The 21,250-nt window shown below is 34.1% G+C and overlaps 1 protein-coding gene and 1 long non-coding RNA gene across 2 annotated transcripts; one reads left to right on the top strand and one right to left on the bottom strand.

Moving 5' to 3' along the window:
* Positions 1 to 827: 827 nt before the first annotated feature.
* LOC134262542 (neurogenic locus notch homolog protein 2-like) lies at positions 828 to 20,934 on the bottom strand. The gene is made up of 8 exons (XM_062744941.1): positions 20,893 to 20,934; positions 19,351 to 19,493; positions 7,996 to 8,119; positions 6,358 to 6,536; positions 5,847 to 5,965; positions 2,278 to 5,532; positions 1,847 to 1,994; positions 828 to 974 (listed from the first exon to the last, which is right to left on the bottom strand). Exons 1-8 carry the CDS (start codon positions 20,932 to 20,934, stop codon positions 875 to 877), a joined length of 4,110 nt encoding a protein of 1,369 aa, XP_062600925.1. The 3' UTR covers positions 828 to 874.
* LOC134262537 (uncharacterized) lies at positions 12,154 to 17,647 on the top strand. Its single transcript, XR_009991023.1, has 3 exons — positions 12,154 to 12,780; positions 14,552 to 14,636; positions 17,627 to 17,647. It is a non-coding gene; the product is annotated as an uncharacterized LOC134262537 (long non-coding RNA).
* Positions 20,935 to 21,250: the final 316 nt, after the last annotated feature.

The raw sequence follows: 21,250 nt of genomic DNA, 5'->3' as shown, positions 1-21,250 counted from the left end.
TTAAAAAAATCATATGTAATGGTTACATTTGATGCGCATACAATGATGAAACATCGGGATTGGAGAAAATAATGTCGTTCTTATGCAACAGTAAGCAAATTAATAACAATAGTGTTGTATTTTGCATGCACTATGCGTATATAGTAGTCAGGGTTTGACACTCGCCTCCGGCTCGTGCACCATGTGTCAAACCCTGACTACTATTTATACAAAGTGCATGCAAAACACATCACTATTATATATATGATACACAACTAAATAAAAAACAAAAAAAATTTAAACACACAAATAAAAACTCTAACAGACAAGAGAAATTAAAAAACAAAGCATAATCAATTAGGAAATAATTTAATTAATCAAAATAAATGAAGGAAGAAAAAAAATTGGTGGTGAAATCTCTTTAAAAGGAAAAAGCATAAAGTCAATGAAAATGCAAGCAAATTCTCTTATCCTAACCAAACGTGTATAAAAAATAAACTTGTGTAACACATCTTCATATATCTGAAGTAAAACGCAACCAAATTATATGTACACTGTAAACTTAGGATAGACAACAAGTTTTTGGAAATTATAAATTATTTGCCGATGAGGATAACATAATATTTTTCTAGAAAGCTAATTTCTTGTAAGAATATCTCTCTCTTGCAGTTCATCGCGGAACCGAGTAGCCCCCCCCCCCCCCTTAGCTCCTTTATTAAATGCCTCAAGTTTATATAAAAAATGAAAGTCAATTTCCCATATTACCTTAGATCAATGATAAAAAAGAAGTCACAGTCTTTACACAAGACGGCCAATTTTCTTTTTCTTGAAATATTGCAATTCCCTTCTTTGCATTTTAAGTCCTCATCAATCATAAGGTACACCAGATGTATTTCTATGATGATATCAGATTACGTATGACCTTTTCCGCTTCTGAGATGTCAATGTTTTCTCCATAACAATTTGCTTTAAATGAAAAGGCAACCTGTCTGGATCTGCAAAATAAGGGGGGAAAAGTTTGTCATACGAAGCAGAAATAATACTATAAAAACATTTTTTTTTAAATAAAAAATCTGGGAGGAAGTGAAACAATGTTCTTGAAGGTTGAGCTCGCCATAAATAGCTTTTTTGTTAGCGTAATATTGCTGATTTTACATTTCATTCTGCGAATTCTTTCCCTCGTGATCTATGTTATATTTTTTCATAAAGAAGATGAGGGGATAAGGCGGACAGAATGCCTATAGCGCGACAGATAAGAAGGGAAAAATTTAACATCAGTTATATCCAAAATTTACTTCATATTTCCTCTAATATTAAAGTATACATGTACTTAATGTAAAATCTCTCTAATTTACAAAAATCTCACAAAGACCGAAAATATTTGCTTATGAAAAAGCATACGCAGAGCTGACTTAAAAAAAACAAAAATCGATCATTTTTTCATACTTTAACAAATTTTTTTTATCTTTTAAAAATCGGCCAGGTATTGCAGGCTATTGTTATCGTTATTAATTGAGTTGGATGATCTATATGGTACGCAAGAATTCTATATGTGCTTCTACATATAAGTTATTTTTTAAAATATTGCAGTTACAGTAAATAGCTATAGGGTGTAATTTGTAAATGAAGTATTTTCGTGTAAATATAAAATATTTGTATATTCAGTAGTTTATTGTATAATGCTTTACATTTTGTAAAACAGTGAAAATGAATTATGAAGAGGGCATTTATTTTCAGCCGATTTTTGTTTACTTCTGATCTTTGTTATCATTTTTTTTTTATTTGGAAAAAGTTAACTTTATATCCATTGCAATTCTCAGTTATTTCTTTTATGACTATATATAACTGATAAAAATCAAAAACTCACATGTAGTTTATTTTATACTTTTCCGGTTCTACTTCCGTTTCCTTTGAGCATACAGAAGAATCCAGAGTACTTTGTATACGTGTCACCAAGGCTACGTAACTTCCGTGTTCCCATTCTATCGGCACTGTCACCTTCAAGGATGCCATTTCTAAAAACAGAAAATAACTGCAACCAAACAGCAAGATTATATATCGGTAATCTTGTTTTCTTGTGTCTGCCTATCTTTCCGTTTTACATGTATTTATACAGCCAAAAACTCTACATTGAACCTGATCGGAACAAGAAAAACATGAATATTTGTTGGGATTTAAAAAAAAAAAACTTCGACATATTAATGGTATTTGAGATATCAGTTTTTTAGATACCGAAGTTCAACTTTATATAAATAAGTTTTCCTATGTGGATTTTTCTTATAAATAACTTATCCTTACCTAATGAATTTCGTTTTATCCTAGCTGTTTGGGAAGCCCATATACAGGTGTATCCCCCATGATAATTGAAGCAGGATGATTTAGCCGGACACATGTCAATTTTGCATTCATCAAGGTCGGTTTGGCAATTATGTCCGACAAAGCCTGCTGCGCATGTACAAAAATAGCCATATGGAGAATTCACACAGGTCCCGTTATTTTGACATGGCGTTGAAGCACAATAGTCGATCGCTGTTTCACAGTGTCGACCTGTATACCCGGGTTGACATGTACAAGTAAAATTTGAAGGCATGTTTTTACATGTGGCACCATTCTTGCATGGTTGATTAAAACAATAATTATAGACACTGCAGTTATGACTTATCCATTCTCTTGAGCACAAGCAATTAAAGGAAGAGTTTGTATTGGTGCATATCCCCTGGTTCTCACATGGCATTTCATAGCAGTAATTTCGAACATCACATTTTTTTCCCATCCATTGTTGATGGCACAAGCACTGAAATGTGTTCGGTCTGATTGCACAGACTCCATCATTCAAACATGGTTTAGAATAACAATAGTCGTAAACAGAACATGTATCTCCTAACCAATCAGGTGGACAGGTGCATTTGAAACCATCTGCAAGATTTTGACAAGTGCCATTGTGAACGCAAGGATTGCTGGCACAATAGTCTTTTACTTGACAAAGATCACCCATCCAACCTTTTGTGCAATCGCAGCGAATGTCACTTCGAACCTCAACACAGGTACCATTATTATGGCAAGGAGAACTCAAACATGGGTGATAGTCACAGATGTAAGCATGTTCAGTATTTTTACACACTTGAAGGGGACCACATGGGTCGAAACGACAAAAATCTCGCTGTTCACAATGATCTCCAGTCCAATCTCGCGGACACTGGCATTTTGGACCAGACACAGGGGAATCTATACATGTACCATGATGATAACATGAGAATAGGGAACAATCCTGACATTCATATCCTTCGCGCTTGTTCACACATGCGGTATCATTAGGACAAACACTTGAGGAACATTCATCGAAGTCTTCTTCGCAATGTGGTCCTTCCCAGTAGGATGTGCAATTGCAGTTGAATCCCCCTACAGTATTGACACATGTACCCCCATGCTGACATGGGTATTGTGTTAGGCATTCGTTAACATCAACATCACAATGACGACCTGTGAATCTTGAATCACATTTGCAATAAAAGGTGGTGTCTAAGTCAATACATGTTGCACCGTTTTTGCATGGCTGCGCATGACATGCATCAATATGTTTTTCGCAATGCCTACCCATCCAGAATTTTCCACAAGTGCATGAGTAATTTCCCGGAAAATTATTACATATTCCTTGGTTTTCACACGGATGGTACCTGCATTCGTCAATGTCTTGATCACAAGTCGTTCCCGTCCAAAATTGATCGCATCGACAAAGGAAATTACCATCTTTATTCTCGCAAGTACCATTATTTTTACAGGGCATGGAGGCACATTCATTAATATCTTTCTCGCAATGTTTGCCCTCATAACCAGGATCACAGAAACAGGTGAAATCCCCTTTACTGTTTGAACAATGTCCATGCCTTCCACATGTTGATTTAATGAGACACTCGTCAACATCTTCCTCGCATCTTTCACCCTTCCATGTGAAAGGACAGATACATGCTGCTGTGTAGTTGAAATATAAAGAGGTGGAGGTTGTATAATTATGTTGTAATACCGTACAGTTTCCGCCATTTAAACACTTTAATGTTTTGCATGGGTCTGTGTATTCACAGTCGTATCCTACGAACCCATCATCACATTCGCAAATATACCCCCCACCAAATGCCTTACAAGACCCCTGCCCACTGCAGGTCTCATTGACACAGGCATTTGTCTCACAATTTGCTCCTGTAAAACGATCAGGACATTGACAGAAATACCCAGTTAATCCATTTATACAAGTTCCATCATTTTGACACGGATCTCCCGAGCAAAAATCTATTTCGAGACATGTTGGACCTGTCCAACGAGATAAGCATGCGCAGTGAAATCCTTTGTTATCCACTGAGCAACTCCCGTTATTATGACATGGAGTACTCAAACAATCATCAACCAATTCACATCTTTTTCCCGTCCATCCTGTTGGGCACAGACATTCAAAAGTATTAATCTTATTTGAACATGTGCCGTTGTGGTAGCACGGATCACTTAAGCAAAAGTCTGTGTCATTGCATTTTTTTCCAACCCATCCTTCCTCACATGTGCATTGAAATTCCTTGGCCAAGTCTGTACAGTTACCATGTATACACGGATCTACATAACAATAGTCGATTTTGCTACAGTCTGCTAGAGTCCAACCGCCTTCACAATTGCAGGTAAAACCAGAATCTGTATTTGAACATATTCCATGACTATGACAGGGGTCAAAGTAACATCGATCCAATTTGTCACATTTGTCTCCGGTTAATCCACCCGCACAAACGCATGAATATCCACTTTTGCCATTAACACATTTCTGAGCCGGCGGACAGGTCGCGTTAAAACAAAAGTCGATCTGCTCACATTCTTTTCCCGAGAAACCATTTTCACATACACAATGAAAATCTGAATGTCCATTAAAGCATTCGCCGTGATTACTGCAGTTTTGATTTTGACAAAAGTCACGAACATCACATGTTACACCGGAATACCCCTTGGCGCAGTCGCATTGAAAACCGTTGTAGATGTTTGTGCACGTTCCTGAATGGCTGCAAGGATAACTCGAACAGTAGTCATGCAGTTCACAATCTTTACCCGAGAAACCAGTCTGACAAACACAAAAAGATGAGTCAGCAGTATTAACACAAGTACCACCATTAATGCAACCGTGAATACTACAATAATCTCGGTGTCGACAATCTGCTCCCATGTAACCGAAATTGCACTTGCACTGTGCATGCGTACTGTTACCATTGGATATCATTTTACATGTTCCGTTACCATGGCATGTTGAATCTGAACACCTGCTAGCAATCAGTTGGTCACAAGTTTTGCCCGTTGTTTCACCTGGACATGAACAAGAAAAGGAGCCCAGGGTATTCAGACAGGATCCTCCATTACAGGGTTCAAAGAAGCATTCATCGTCATCTAACCTGCATTGGGTACCCGTCAGTCCATCAGGACATTCGCAGTAATATCCTCCAATAGTATTCACGCAACGCCCATAATGACAAAAGCCTGGGTCATTACACTCCACAATGTCCTGATCGCAGTTTGTACCGTTCCATCCTATTACAAAAGGGACAAAAGTGTTTGAAATATGTCTAGGGTCTACTAACCACACATAAAGTCTATAATAATGGTAGTCCTTCTCTTAAAAGACTTTCAATTAAAAATTACACTTTTGCTATGTTTCAATACTAACTGTAGATGTCATTATCAAAGGATAATATCAGTACATATATAGGATATACAAAGAGTTCTGTAATTGAATAATTGTCGAAGAAAAATCATTAAACGACGGAAATGAATTCGAAATAAAACAGCATACATTTTACATATTTTTCTGATGAGCATTTAAAGATTTAAAGGAAATCAGGTACCTGTCTTACAGTAAGTTTTTCCATCATGCACGCATTTGTTGGGGTTTCGAGGGCATGAGATATCACAGTTTGGTCCATAAAAGCCAGAGGAACAGTAGAGCTTATATGATATGTGTAATCTATATAAAAGAAAAAAAATGTTATTTATCAAGGTGTCATATTTCACGCAGGTGTCCGTATAATAAAGCAAAACCGTTTTCCTTTTGGGGACAAGATTTTAGAAACACTCGTCTCTCATGAATAGCGATTAGAAACACTCGTCTCTCATGAATAGCGATTTATGCTAGTTTTTCAAGAAGTACAGAAATAGGATAGGAAAAAAATTGTCAAACAGAAAAAAACCATATAGCAAATCGTTTAATAAAGATACGGATGATGTTTTTTTCATTATGGGCTCATATAGTGCGATCTTGTTAAAGTTCATCAATGTTTTTATAATTTTTTTTTATGTGCAATGCGTCGCCTTTGTACTAACATATATAGAATAATTCGTGAACAAGCGTCCATTTACCTGAAAGCATTGTTGGAGGAGATCCAACTTGCCTTTAACGTCTTTGCTCTCCAAACTTTACTTAGTTCATCCGTTCCAACAATCACAGAGAAATCAGAAAACTGGGCCTGGTAAATAAGGGGCGTGTCTGTTGGTCCCATGTCGTGGACTATTATTTGGAACCTTGACTTATACTTATCCTAAAGAACGAAATAAACATTTTTTTGACAGAGTAAGAGAAGTGAGGGCATGGGACCATCATCTGGTAGTCTTTTGGGATTGGGTAGGGATCTTGATAAAGTGATGAGTATAAGTCTGTGTTACTTTAAAATCCTTTATTTTCGTGGGGTCAAATTTTTTAGGTTTGAGGGGATTTGATTTCGTGGTTGGTTTAGTAGTAATGCATATAAAAGTTAACTGATTGTGGTGTTCATGAATTCGTGGATTTGTCCATACCTCGAAAACAACGAAAATTAGGCCCCAGTGAAAATTAGTGATTTCAAAGTATATCTTAATAGTTAGGTATCAACGATTACAGCTGTTAATTTCTTGATTAATGAAAGAAAACTTTGTATGTTGATATTATGTCTTAACACAAAAAAGCTTTGAGATAAAGATTTGCGTTCAAATTTTGATGCTTAAAGAAGTCTTTCTATTCACGTAGGTGTATGATTGAGTGCTTGGATATAACAATGTGTTGTTGTCGCTATCAACGGTCATTCGAAAAAAAAATCATTCATCTAGAAACTTCATCTGCTCAAGGTGAAGTGTCAAAATTTTGAGTTATGCATGGAATTTATGTTTTTAAAGTTTCAACTGAGATATCCATAATTTGAGCTTTTTAGGTTTTAATATGATACCAAAAACCTTTCAGTGTTGTACGTTCTTTGCGCTCTTTTCATAAGATCATAACCATTGACTCGTCCATTGGGCCTATTACAAAAATATACATGTCCATACATGTATGCGGATCCAATTTTAAAGACCAGAATACTTTTATTTTCTGTTGTGGTGATTTGGGGGAAGGTACACGTGTAGTCACTGTGGCAAGAGGGGTACAAATTTCATTTTAAAAGCCAAAACAAATTTTTATCCGATAACAAATGAAATACACTGTAAAAAAAATAACTAGTTAAAGTTACGAAGAAAACTAGTAAATTTACTGTCCATACAATCACTACCTTAAAAGTAGATTTACCAGATATTGGTATATTTATACTAGATAAGATTAGTAAATTTAGAATTGATAAGTAACTTTCACTAGGTGTCTAAGTATCTATACGAACCCCGCTCCACAAATCACTATCTTAACTAGTAAAATGGAAGTTTACTAATTACGACCAACGCTTTACGAGGCACACTAGTTAAATTCATAGGTTTTTCTTTCAGTGTACTTCCTGCGTATACATGTATAATTTGAATTCATTTCAAAATATAATACACTCTGTGAAAGCGCTACAACCACCCACCCTTTTAATTAAAGCCGTTTTATCTAGAAGCAGTTTTTTTCTATGTACGGATCGTTGATTCAGAATACAAGGTAGTAACACAAGCATTAGCAATTTACGTTGCTATCGCTTGAAGAATGGTCTCGTCACTTTTGAAAATGAAATTGAAACTTTTTTTTATATAGAATCTTTAATAATCATTTTAACTCACCCAATTATCTATTTCCAAAAAGAGAGGATTAGACATATTTCCAATGTGAGTGCCAAATTTTTGGTCGTTGGTTTTGAGGTTGACTGATGTTACCGCTGAGGCATCGCAGTTGTTAGGATCATCCCTGTCAACATGGAACCGATTTAATATCAGCATCAACAATCAACATACAAAAGCATTGTTTCCAATCAACATTAATTGTAAAAAAAAAAATATCGTACAACATTTATCAAAGCTGAAGAAACTTAATACATAATAATTGAATTATTATTGTGTATATATAATTCACCATTACATGACTGTTTATATTTTCATGACTAATTATGTATTTAACACAGGATGAAAAGCCAGGTTTCCCAAATTTGGAAACCCGATGGAAACATATGGGAATCGTGACATCAGTAGTTTCCATATAGTTTCAATTTTATGGAAACCACATAGTGGTTTCCACATAGATTCCCGACATGGAAACAATCAACCTGTGGTTTCCCGTAAGTTTCCCAAGATAGGAAACCATGGAAACATGCCCTGGTGGTTTCCATGTAGATTCCCGACATGGAAACAACCAACCTGTGGTTTCCCGTTAGTTTCCCAAGATAGGAAACCATGGAAACATGCCCTGGTGGTTTCCATGTAGATTCCCGACATGGAAACAACCAACCTGTGGTTTCCCGTTAGTTTCCCAAGATAGGAAACCATGGAAACATGCCTCAGTGGTTTCCATATAGATTCCCGACATGGAAGCCACCAATGTGTAGTTTCCCCCATGTTTCCCAGGTAGAGAAACTTTGAAAGTATATCTCAATGGTAATCCACCTACTTTTTATTTTACAAAAAGTTAAATATTTTCTGATGTTACCACATGCTTACCAATTATAGAAATATTTCAAAAGTGTTTACATGCTGTATCAAAATAATTAACTTCCCTTCAAACAGTTAAAATAACTAGATGTGTATTTCTGCGTGATAAGATATAATATTTCAGCACCGCCGTGAACGCAATTTAATATTAAAAATTTATCAAATAAGTTTTGGTAAACTCGTATAGAATGCATGAAATGGAATAGAGAAAATTAAGTGCAGTTATGTAGATATCAATCATTTCCGATCCCACTTTCTTGTAAGCTGTCTATGTTGAATGTTCCTTTGAAAAAAACGCAAGAGCGAAGGGCACCTTTAATGATATTATTTACAGAAAAGGTAAAACGATCGATAAAAAAGTAAATAAAGAAATATGTCAAGTTGCGATTATATAAAATGTAGTGATTAAGGACAGATGAGAAGTTCCTCAATAATATAATTATAATTTTTTCCAATATTTTGACATTGAAGACTTACTTTTTTTACATTATAACATGTATTCACAAAAACTCAAGGTACCTTACAAGGCATTTTGTGTGAGATACCAGAGGTTGGCATCTCTTATATACCGGGGTAATCCTTCAGGAAAAAATTCTTCAGTTGGTTTGTCACAATTACATTTTTAGTGTTTCAAATTATTAAAAACCAGTTTAGAAAGTAATAAAGATTTTTATACAAATTTATTATACATTAATATGAAGATTCACAAAACAGATACTTAATGGGAAACGTATCGTCTGACCTTTAAAAAAACAAAATATAGAAGAGTAAGTATGGTTACATAGAGATCAATGTAAACTGGTCAGATAAAATCCATCGAATTGGTTGGGGGCTGAGTATTATCATACTAGTATTTTACTTTAGTAAGATTGTGTTTCTTTTAATTTAATAAATTATTATTATTATTGGGGTGGGTGGATTGCTTTTCATTTTTTCCTAGAGAAGCCCCCCCCCCCCCCCCCTTCAAAAAAAAATAAAACCACACTTGAAAAAATCACTATAGTCGGCCTGTGTAATAACTACGGGCACCTGTCCTCACGTGCCATATCAGGTGGAGACACGTGCCGCGAAGACACCTGTCACTGTGTATTTTTTGTATATTCTATGTGAATTGAGACGGTTTTCTACCTAAAGGGAACAATGGGCTGTTGTCGAGCATGTACACACACAGCCTCCGATCGAAAATTCGTTTGAATTAAGATGACGATTTGTGTTTTTTTATCAATTAAAAAATTGTATATTTCATAAATAAAGTTATACAAGAGAACATATTTATAAAATAACATACATTTATTTTAAGATGTTCAATGAAAGAACGAACTATTTAGAATTTTTATTTCAATTTTCATTACTGATTTGAAAAAAACTATGCTCAGACTTTAGAAATTAAATAATTTTCTATAGGTATTGATTAGATCTAAATTCTCGTCGTGTATAATTATATTAAATCAGAATTACTTAATAGATCAATGTGAAATCAACACTGTATTTAATAGTCTTGATGAGTTTTGTGTGAAATTTGTAATCCAACGTACTATACAAAGGCATTTATTAAATAATGTTATAATATTCATTACATAAAACTTTTTTTTTCCTTTTTTGTTTATATGTACGCAGATCCCCGTGTAGTAAACGTCTGCACTTTTCGCATAAAATTACAATGTAGGGTCCTAAATGCACATATGATCATGCACATATATTTAACAAACTTTAAAAATTTCAGCCATTCTTTTCTCCAAAGGCCATTTCTCTAGATAAAGAAAAGTCTATAATATTTTGCATCATTTTGTTTTCCTGAAGAACAACGGCTTTTAAAGTAGTGGATGCTAACTTGAGGCAATCTATTAAAAGAATTAATTGTATAATTGTCACGATTGTATTTTTGTGCAGTTTTTGTTGATTTCATTATATAAAGGTATGAAGTTTGTCAATACTTCAACAAACATTAATTTTCTTTATCTAAATTGTACATTACTTTATTTTTATTCCCCGACATGCTACTCTTTTTAAAAAAGATGCGTGACATTCTTAAATTTGACTAATAGACTCGAACTTCAGGCCTGTAGGAAAGTAATTTCCTTTAGGGTAATAAATTTACCGGGATTTTTTTTTTTTTTTTTGATGTCGACTAGCATACCTTACCAGATTTCTGTAAAGCTAATGACGAAAAAAAAAACATTAAAAGAAATACAGGGCGGGACCAGCTAAAGCTGTATGCATAAGTACAGCCCTGTACGAAAAAAAAAAACATTAAAAGAAATACAGGGCGGGACCAGCTAAAGCTGTATATGCATAAGTACAGCCCTGTACATCAACGAGTATCTAGATGACTTTTGACATAATTTTTCCCATGACCTCACTTATACCCATCACGACTAAATACTGAATTAAAATACTATTATATTTTGTTGTCTTTGATTAGATGTAAGTTTTATTCCATCTTGAGATACATGTAACTCTCCTAAAAAAAGATTTTCAACATCCTAATTCATTTAACAATTTTACTTGTTAAAATGATGTGGGAAAGTTATTAGCTAAAGGCAAAGAAGTTTCAAGTACAATTTAGGCCTACATGTAGCAAATAGAGAAACGTCTAGAGGGTCCACCAGTAATAATACAGTATATTGATAGCAGGCTCAAAATCTAATTAAAACCAGAAAAGGAGGGAGTTCTAGTAGTATTTTAATCCCCCCAAAAATTATAAGCAATTAATTATTAAACACCGAACTTTTCAATCATCACTATTGAAATAAAAAAAAAATAAGGACGGTTATTGTTAATTATATATACATGTATTATAATTGTAACTCATTTTCATGCCTTTAAGGATTCCTGTGGAACGTTCGCAATTAAAAAAATGTACTTTTAAAGGTTTAACATCTTTTGATGTGACATTATAAATTCATAATTATAACAGTTAAAAGTAGCGGGGAGGGGGGGGGGGGGTAATTTCAGCAAGGACGGCCACAACCAACAACCAAGCCCCGAACCCCTCATCCCGAAGGCAAATAAGTTGAGGTGTCACACAAGAAACATTATTTTTCTCTGCTCTCACGTATTTAACCGCTTTTTATCTAAATATACTAGGCCTACACATCATATCGACAAAAAATATTTTAATAGGAGCCCCTTTTTTTATTCCATGAACAGGGGAAAACTTCTAAATTCTAATATAAAATCTCATAATCACACATAATCATAGTGAATGTAAACAGTTTATTTTCCCATCCTGCATCGCTCTGCAGGCGCTTTATTTCATTGGTCAATTTCCCGAGGCGCCATTTTTGGAGGATCGAGAAGGACGAAGAAGAAGGTGTAAGCAGCTCGTAAATGTGAAAAGTTGATGTTTTCACCACCCAGTGTCTTTAAGACTGTGATAAATGCAATGACCAACGACCAAGGATTAATGTACGTATATTTTTGTTAACTTTTTACGGCAAATAATTGTAATATTTGGCAACAACAAATCTTCACTATCGGAGGCAACTTTTGTTCTGACGCCATTTTAAAAAGTTGGATATCTAAGTTTTAAATTGTTAAGTGCATATATTGCAAGAGAGAGAGAGAGAGAGAGAGAGAGATTTGAGACAGTGATACAACATAACTTAAATAGATTATAGAGGTCCCAAGGCACCGTATGTTGTAAAATGGCAACGTTTCGCCTTTCACCATGTTTATTAAAATGTATGCTCAATATGTATGTTCTCTCTCTAAATATAAATGAATACTTTTCGGATTTAAACAAAAATATATTTTTAACCCCGCTCAAATTATCCGGATGATAATAGTTATACCGAGCATGGTTTCGTAGTTAAATTCAGACTGTAGTACATCCGGTTTGAATACATACATGTGTTTTCTTCTGACTTTCCGTTTTCGGATAGCCAACTCTTTTGATTTTTGGAACTTATGACTTATGGCAAGGTATGAATGAAATACTTTTGGTTCAAAACCTTGATAAAAGCATCAATATTTTTACAAAAAGTGTCTTCAATCTCAGCTTATCCGATTATCATGAAGGATATCATCATTCAGAACATTTGGAATAGATTGTAGCCAATACTGTAGCATAACCCTTAATCATATGCATGAGATGATATGGAGGGAAAATATACATAAAAAAGTGAATGTAGGTGAAAGCCTGTCCACTTCTCTGAAGAGAATAGGTTTGTTTATTGAAATAGTTTACTGCTCAAAAGATTTTTTTGTACTGTCTAACCTGCTGAGATGAAGATGTAAAAAAAGAAAATTAAGCCTTCATAGTGAATTAATATTGATAGTATGTTTCAAAATGCTTATTACAAACTTGATAATAAAATACAGAACACTTTAAAGCTGAATACGATTCGTAAAAGGAATCTGTCCGCCATTTTTGTTCCCGAGTCTATCTTCTCTGCAGACCGCTATAAATAGGGCAGCAGTTGGTCACTGTTCAGTGTAATCAGTCTACACTGGTGAAGATGGACGTATGCTATACAGAAGAACTCGGTAGCGAAAGTAATAACGTAATACTTCATCTAATGCAGGAAAATAAGATACCAAATAAGTTTATAATAATTATAGTTTTATAAGTCAGTAAAATATACAAAAAACACAGATAAACGTAACTGCAATAAAATGTAAAAAAAGGTAATGCAAGATAACCAGCACGATCACGGGTTGCTATTCCACGCCAATACCCGTGACAATAAAGCAGTCAGGTGTAACGATTGCAACGAGTATACCCTAGTATTGATGTATCGTAGATAATGCTATTGAAAATGGCGTATGCCTATTTACGAGTTGTGTTCAGCTTTAAGTTGAGAAGAAAATAAGTAAATAATCAAGCACAATTAAACTACTTACATACATGTACAGTGTACATGGTATTGTCTAACTGAACAGACTTAGCTGTCATAAAAAATAACATGCTTCTTATATCTGAATATAATTATAAGTTTATAACATACGCCACATTCTACATAACTGTGGTGCAGGCAAACAATGAGTCGAGCACAATATCATATTCTGCTGGTGAGCTATTGCATTAGATTAAATATTTTGAAAAAAAGACTTGGATGAAATAGTAAATTAGTGATGGTTGTCCTGACATAGGAGAAGTAGAATGGTACAAACTAGTTGATGCTCATTTGTTTGAAATTTTTATACGCCTGAATTGATAGACTCGGCACGTGTATTGATTTTGTCCTTTCTGTCTGTTGTCAACTTGAACCATTGCCATGACTTTTGAACTGTGAGAGATAGAGACTTCATATTTGGTATGCATACTATGATAATTAAGTTCTTTGAAATGCAACAAGGTCAATGACCTTGTGACTTTGACTGTGATTATATGTTAAAATAGCTTTTTCGAACTTTTGCCATAACTGTTTATCTCAGTGTCTGCCTGTTGTCAACTTAAACCTTCACCATAACTTTAGAACTATATGAGATAGTGACATCATATTTAGTATGCATACTCCACTTATGAAGTGCTTTCACGTGACAACAAGGACGATGATTATGTGATCTTGACTGTGACCTATATGCTAAAAAAATTGCTTTTTCGAAACTTTGTTGCCGCCGGGCACATAGTGTTTTACAAGCGCATCTTGTTTTTTTTTTTTTTTTTGCCCATCCCTGTTGTTGCTAATGCTATTACATAATTAGTTTAAATTAGAATGCAATAGTACCTTAACATATTTTATCATTTCAGAGAGAAGAAAACTGCATGACTTTAAAAGAAAACCAGTGAGATAAAATCATATAAAATGTATGATGATTCAGGATGTGGTCATTTGGTAAGTGGTAATTAAATCATGATTGGTATGTATAACAATTGCCTGAAAAAAAAAAAAAAGATTCTAAATTTTAAATACTGAGCTGTGGTTTATCAGCTGTGAGCTACAAGAAGTTTTATGTAAAAGCTAGGGCTGAAACAATTTGCCCCCCTCCATGTTATGTATGTATTGTCGTGATTGACATACAATCAGTTCTCTAATACATACACTACAGTAAAACTTTGTCATCTCGAACCTGAATTGAAGAGGAAAAAACTTTGAGATCTCTCAAAAAATTTGAATGAAAAAGAGGAAATGTTATTAACTGATTTCTTGCTGGTCAGTATTTTGATGACTTTAAGGAAGCTCTAAAATCTGCACACTAAAGAGCTCTACTTTGATATTGGGTAGTTTTATGCAGTTAGAGTGATCTGCCCTTAGATTGAGATTAAGAAAAATTTTATTTTACAGTCAGTTGGATTACTTATAAGAGATTAAATAATTTTTAGCATTATCTAAAATCAAAAATAAAGAAATTATTTGATTATTTTCATAAATTTTCCAAATGTATTAAGTAAACAGCAATGATTTCTGCTCACAAATAGTCCATTGTCTTTGAAAATTTCTTGGGGAAATGATGCACATACGATATGTTCTAAATGAATAAAAAAAGGCTCATTATGCACATCTTTATGTGATAGGTTTTTTTCTCTCCAAAGATTAATTTCTGTAAGTCTGACACTAAGTTTTTAGAGTTTCCTCAATTTTTTAGATACATGTATTCAATGAAATTATTTGAAGTATTAAATTTTGGTAAATTTTATGATAGTAAAAGGTTATGTGGTTGAAAACAGACCTGGGGTAATGGTAATGTGTAATGGTAATGCATTGTAATCATTACATTTTTTCAAAGTAATGGGGTGCAATGTGTAATGGATCCATCTTTCAATTACAAGCAATTGTAATTTATAGTTTGGTTGAAAAAAACAGCATGCATGCATGACAATCGGGCTTAAATTTTTAATGTCTCTTAATTTTTCAGTGACATTAAAACAGGAATTGTCATCTATTCACCAATAGACAAATTTCACATTGCTAAGAGTTGTCTCCAATTGTCGGTGTATCGCTCATTTTTCTCACTTTGTCCTTTGTAAGTTACTTGTATTTTTTCAATAAAACTATTGTCGATCTGTATCTGTATGGCCAATATGGGGTAACATGAAAATCATAATGAACATGTTCATACAGATTTCACTTCCAAGATATTGACCCTCAAAGTTGGTACGGTTATATAGAGGGAAAACAGCGTCTTAAAGGCCGAGGTTTTCAACCGTACGGTTTTCCTCAGGTAAGTTTGGTGTGGGGTGGAGCTTAATCGAAGCGGCTGAAAGCCCACACTAAACGACGCTGGCTTGTGTATACTACCTATATACACAGGGTGTTACCTGAGCCCCTGAGTGTATTACCTGTATGCGTTTTCCTACGACTTTGTAAACCGAGGCCGTTTTTTTTATGTTTAGCTCATGAATTGAAATGCGAAATAAAGCATTTTTTTGTTGCAGACAGAATCTCTCTCAATTTCTTTCTTTTAAAATAACTGATATTTTTAATAATTCGACATTTTTTATATACAGTGTGTTTCTTAATAAAGTGTTATAACGAAAATACATTTAGCACTATAATCTGTCGTTGTAATCTGGCGACAAAAAGGGAAGTAATTCAAATTACACGTCATCTACGCAAAACGAAAGAAGAAAGTGAATCATAAAACAGTCTCTCGGTAAATAACAATGAAACATAGAAACGATGTTTTGAGAATAAAATGTTGAAGTAGAAATATTATTGTCTATAAATATCTTTTTCTAAACCCTACTTGATTTTTCCATAACGTAAGTCGGTAAAAATGGCCCGGGCTGATTCCCCGACAGCTATGAAACGGGAAAAGAATAATCTGCATGTTTTTTTTTTCTTTCGGGATTCATTATTAATTTCAAACATTAAATACAAAGCAAGATGTTATATTCCGAGTAATTTCTCTTCTAAAACTTATTATTATACCGTAACAGGTTACTTCGTCACCATGTCTCGAAGAAAAGCGACACGTACCAGGATTGTCTTATAAATATAAATTCGCTTGACTCATGAACAATGTTACAATGTTGTCATACTTGTTTTAAAAAATATTTTATTTAATTCCATGACACAAGCTTCAAACACAGGTCGGTTTATTTTGTTCATTAATGGAGGAATCAATGTACGTTAACTCATGTTTTGACACGGAAATTAAAATAGTAATCGTGATATGAAATCCTCCCTTTTAAAATTAAATTTATAATATATTATATATATAGCCATGATTTTCTTGTCATTTATTTAATAATTTGATAGATTGATTATATTTATGACTATTCTTATGAATTAAAAAAAGAACGATTTGATTGCTTCTTTATCACGTTGGCATACAGTGCGGTAGGCATCAAAAGCCTGAAAGTTAATTCGATGGTCGGTACGATCTCCAGACATGGTACACAAGATATACACAACAGCAGCAAGCTAAATGTCAATCAAATCAAAGTATCCAATCCCAGGCTTAATTTCAGATGATTGACAGAGGTTCTAAGACCAGGTAAATTTGAAGGAGGTGCTTATTTCCTCCCCCTTTAAGCCGATTGACCCCAGATTGACCCTGCAAAGGGGAATAACTTTTGTAAATGTGAAAGTTGTCTATGGTATATCATAGAGATCTAAAACTGACTGAATTTTGATCCACCGATTCATGAACATGATGAGTGGATGTAAATAATGTTGGTCAATTTTTGTAAAAAAAAAATTTAAATTACTTGTTTATAAACTGAGTGTACATGCAATACTGGCATAAAATTACTCATAAGATACATGTATACTTACACCATGATAAAAGCATATGTGTCCAATGCAGCATATGATAAATCATTAACATACAAGTACATGTATATCCATACTGTAATACATATATATTGCATTGTTTTTAGAGACCTGTTCTGTGGATGCCCTTAAACAGTCAGTGTGTCTTCCCATCATGCCATCTGATATCACTTGTTCTGAGCATATTTCTCTCTCAAACTTAAACTACAGAGAGCCTGTGGATAGAGGATGAAGAGTGACCTTGGACTAATTTTCTAGGTCAAAGGTCAGTATCAAAATGTACTGTATATCTTTATTCAAAGTCGTAGTCCAGAGTATATTTCTCCCTTGGTGTAATCTAGCTTTTATGCAATTGGTGTGGAGGGTCTGCAATGATCTTCAACCAATTTTTTAGGTCAAATATCAAAAATTTTAAAAAATTCTCTCTCTATTAATATTTTTGTTATTATAAAGAGTATATTTTCTCTCAAACTAATTCAACTTAAAGCAGGGTTCTATGAAATTGTAATATATTCTCAATGACATAATGAGGCTGAAAACATTATTTATATTATGTAAAAAATTTTTCCTTATCATAAAGCATTAAATTTTAAAGAGACACATTAAATGCTGAAATCATATGTATCATGGTCATGGAAAGTAATTATTGATATTGGTATATTAAAGAACATTGACTGATCTTTCAGATTTCTAAGTTATATTCAAGCATTATAATTCTGACACATCATATGATAATTTTGTATGAATATTGCAGATCATAGGTGATGTGAAGGAAATACCAGGGAACTGATGTTGAAAGAAGTACTTAATGACGCTTATGAATGGACTTAAATGTGAAAGACTGTTCCATTCTTTATCTAAGATACATGAATTTATTTAGTATTTTGATATCAATGAAAAACACTGTTACAGTTTTTGTACATCAAATGAATTATTAAACATATAAAATGGTAATGCTTTTTTTCTCTTACATTTAATAATTTTTTTGATAGATTTTTGAAAGAATACACATAATTTCACATCGCTTCCTTAAGAAAAGTTGGGGAATCTTGAAGTTTCCCAGTAACTTCAACCAGGAATGGGACTCCAGATAATTCCACCAAGTTTCCGCCACACAGAAACTGCTACACAAGTTCCATATAGTTTCCTGAGTCAAGGAAACTTTAGGAATCGTAAGGTTTCACGAGGTTCCATGTAGTTTCCCGTAATAGGAAACCTTAAGATTCCATCAAGTTTCCATTCCACGGAAACCACTACACTCCGATTCCCTGTGGTTTCCTGAGTCACGGAAACTTTAGGAATCATGAGGTTTCCCAAGCTTCCATGTAGTTTCCTTAAAAAGGAAACCTTAAGATTCCACCAAGTTTCCATCCCACGGAAACCACTACGCTCCGATTCCATATGGTTTCCTGAGTCACGGAAACTATAGGAATGGTGAGGTTTCCCGAGCTTCCATGTAGTTTCCCGTAAAAGGAAACCTAAAGATTCCACCAAGTTTCCATTCCATGGAAACCCCCTACGCTCCGATTCCATCAAGTTTCCTGATTCTGGAAACCAGTGGAATCTTTAGGTTTCCCATTACGGGAAACTACATGGATGTTCGGGAAACTTCAGGTTTACAGAGGTTTCCGTGGTTCGGGATACCTTATGGAATCGGAGCGTAGGGGGTTTCCGTGTCACGGAAACTTGGCGGAATAACCTGGCATCCGCTGCGGAAACCACTGGGAAACATGATGTAAACTTGAGGTTTCCATGTGGTTTCCATAAAGTTTCCCATGATGGGAAACCACTTTTTTCACCCAGTGAATAGATTGAAAAGACATCTACCCACCTGTAGATGCACACTGATATGACGGGCTTACACAACTTAGAACAGGTCGTTGTGAGCCCCTGACAGCAGGCCCCGCCTTTCACTCGGTTTCCGGAGTTTCCTATTTCGTCAATATGGAAGACCACCGTGATTTTTCCTGCTGTCTAGATGTAAAGAAAATACAGTAAACACAATTGAAATAAAGAAAAATGTGTAAAATTTGGAAATATCTCAGTGGCATTTTCTCTTCTCTGATATTATTCTTTGCAGTATAAAAGCGCATTATAAAGTTTTTTAAAAAAAAAAATAATTTCAAAAATAAATTTCAAAGTGCATAGCATTCAATCTTTAATTTATGATTATTATTACTTATTTAATTACAGTCTTTCTTACATGAGATTGAACAACAAACCAACTTGTGATATAACTTCAATTTAAAGAAGCATCGAATCGAATGTGCTAATTGCAATTTTTTCCCATTAAATAATGTGCTCAATAATTCATAATGCAAACTATTCTAAGTGAATTAAAGGAACTATTCGATAAATTACTTCGCATGGCAAACAAATTAACTTTTAATTAATTAAGATTCTTCAATATATTTTTGTACAGTGTATATAATTATAATTAGAGTATAATTATATACATATTGGTAGTCATCATGCAACTTTCCATGTCTATACTACATGTAATGAAATTAATATCCTTAAGCTATGTGATGAAACTGATTTTAATTAAGATCCCTATAATTATCAACATGGTTTTAAAACTGCTTCAATTTTTGAATGGTCGATTTTTGTTTTTTTTTATCCGTTATCATTTGCTGAACCATTTTACAGAAACACTATCATGGAAGTACATGTATATTTGTAAGAATACTCAAAGATAGTAAAGTGTTACGCGTGTGCAGCAACCGCTAATGATATATCGCCGCTGAATGATAGAACTATCATTGAGTGTTGAAATAAGCGGCGTTACAGTGTATATCATTAGCGGTTGCTACACACGTGCGACATAATATGTAATATTTTGAACAAATAATTTCACTAAGGAGAACTAAAATTCATCTTATGATAATACATGTACGTACCTGTGACAATATCGCGAGAAAAATAAAAGTTCTGAAGGAAAATTCCATTGCAGAAATTATTCCTAGCGAAGAATGGATGCAAATCCGGTTTTCACACGATCGAAATGAAAATTCATTGATAGAACATTGTAAGAGTTTTTTTTTGACCTAGATTATGATCATTGCAAGGTTATCAACAAATTTATGTATACACACCTTTTGATCGGCAATATTTAAGATTGATTCTAGATACCTAAATAAACAACTGCATAACATATCAGACAGATTGCTTTGTTTGAATTGATAACTATCACCTCATGGTCATCTGCCTGAGACACTGCTACATAATAAGTCACTGGTTCGGTTATGACAACAGTATATATACGTAAGATGAGGATAAAGAATACGTACATTTTAAAGAAAATAATGAAAAAAAAATTAAGAGTATCGTATTTATAATAACTATTATTATAACATTTTATGAATAAAAATACTTTTAGAGAGATGAGGACAGGACGACACTTGGCTTTTCTCATAATGAAAGCCAAACAGGTGACCTTCTAGCACTTGAAAGTGTTGAATGGATAACGGGCGCGCTTGGCCCATTGGTTAAAGTGCTTGGTCTCGAGTCGTGGAGTAAGGAATCGTGGGGTTTAATTCCCACTGTGGGTCACGGAGATAGGCCCTTCGGATGTCGCAATGGATGCTGGCACAAAACACGGATCCATCCATCCCTTTCAGGCAAATCTTCTGAGAAGGCCTTTGGCCTTCACAGGATTTGATCACGTGACCGGCCCACTTCAATTCCCATTGAAGTTTATAAATTTGTTATTTATTTCTTAAGTGAAATAA

The sequence above is a fragment of the Saccostrea cucullata genome, unplaced genomic scaffold, assembly GCF_032062105.1.
Source record: "Saccostrea cucullata isolate Sc308-1 unplaced genomic scaffold, CSIRO_AGI_Scuc_v1 ctg1427, whole genome shotgun sequence".
NCBI classification, from domain to species: Eukaryota; Metazoa; Mollusca; class Bivalvia; order Ostreida; family Ostreidae; genus Saccostrea; species Saccostrea cuccullata.
Note: the sequence above shows the minus strand (reverse complement) of the source record. Positions and strands in the feature narration are given on the sequence as shown.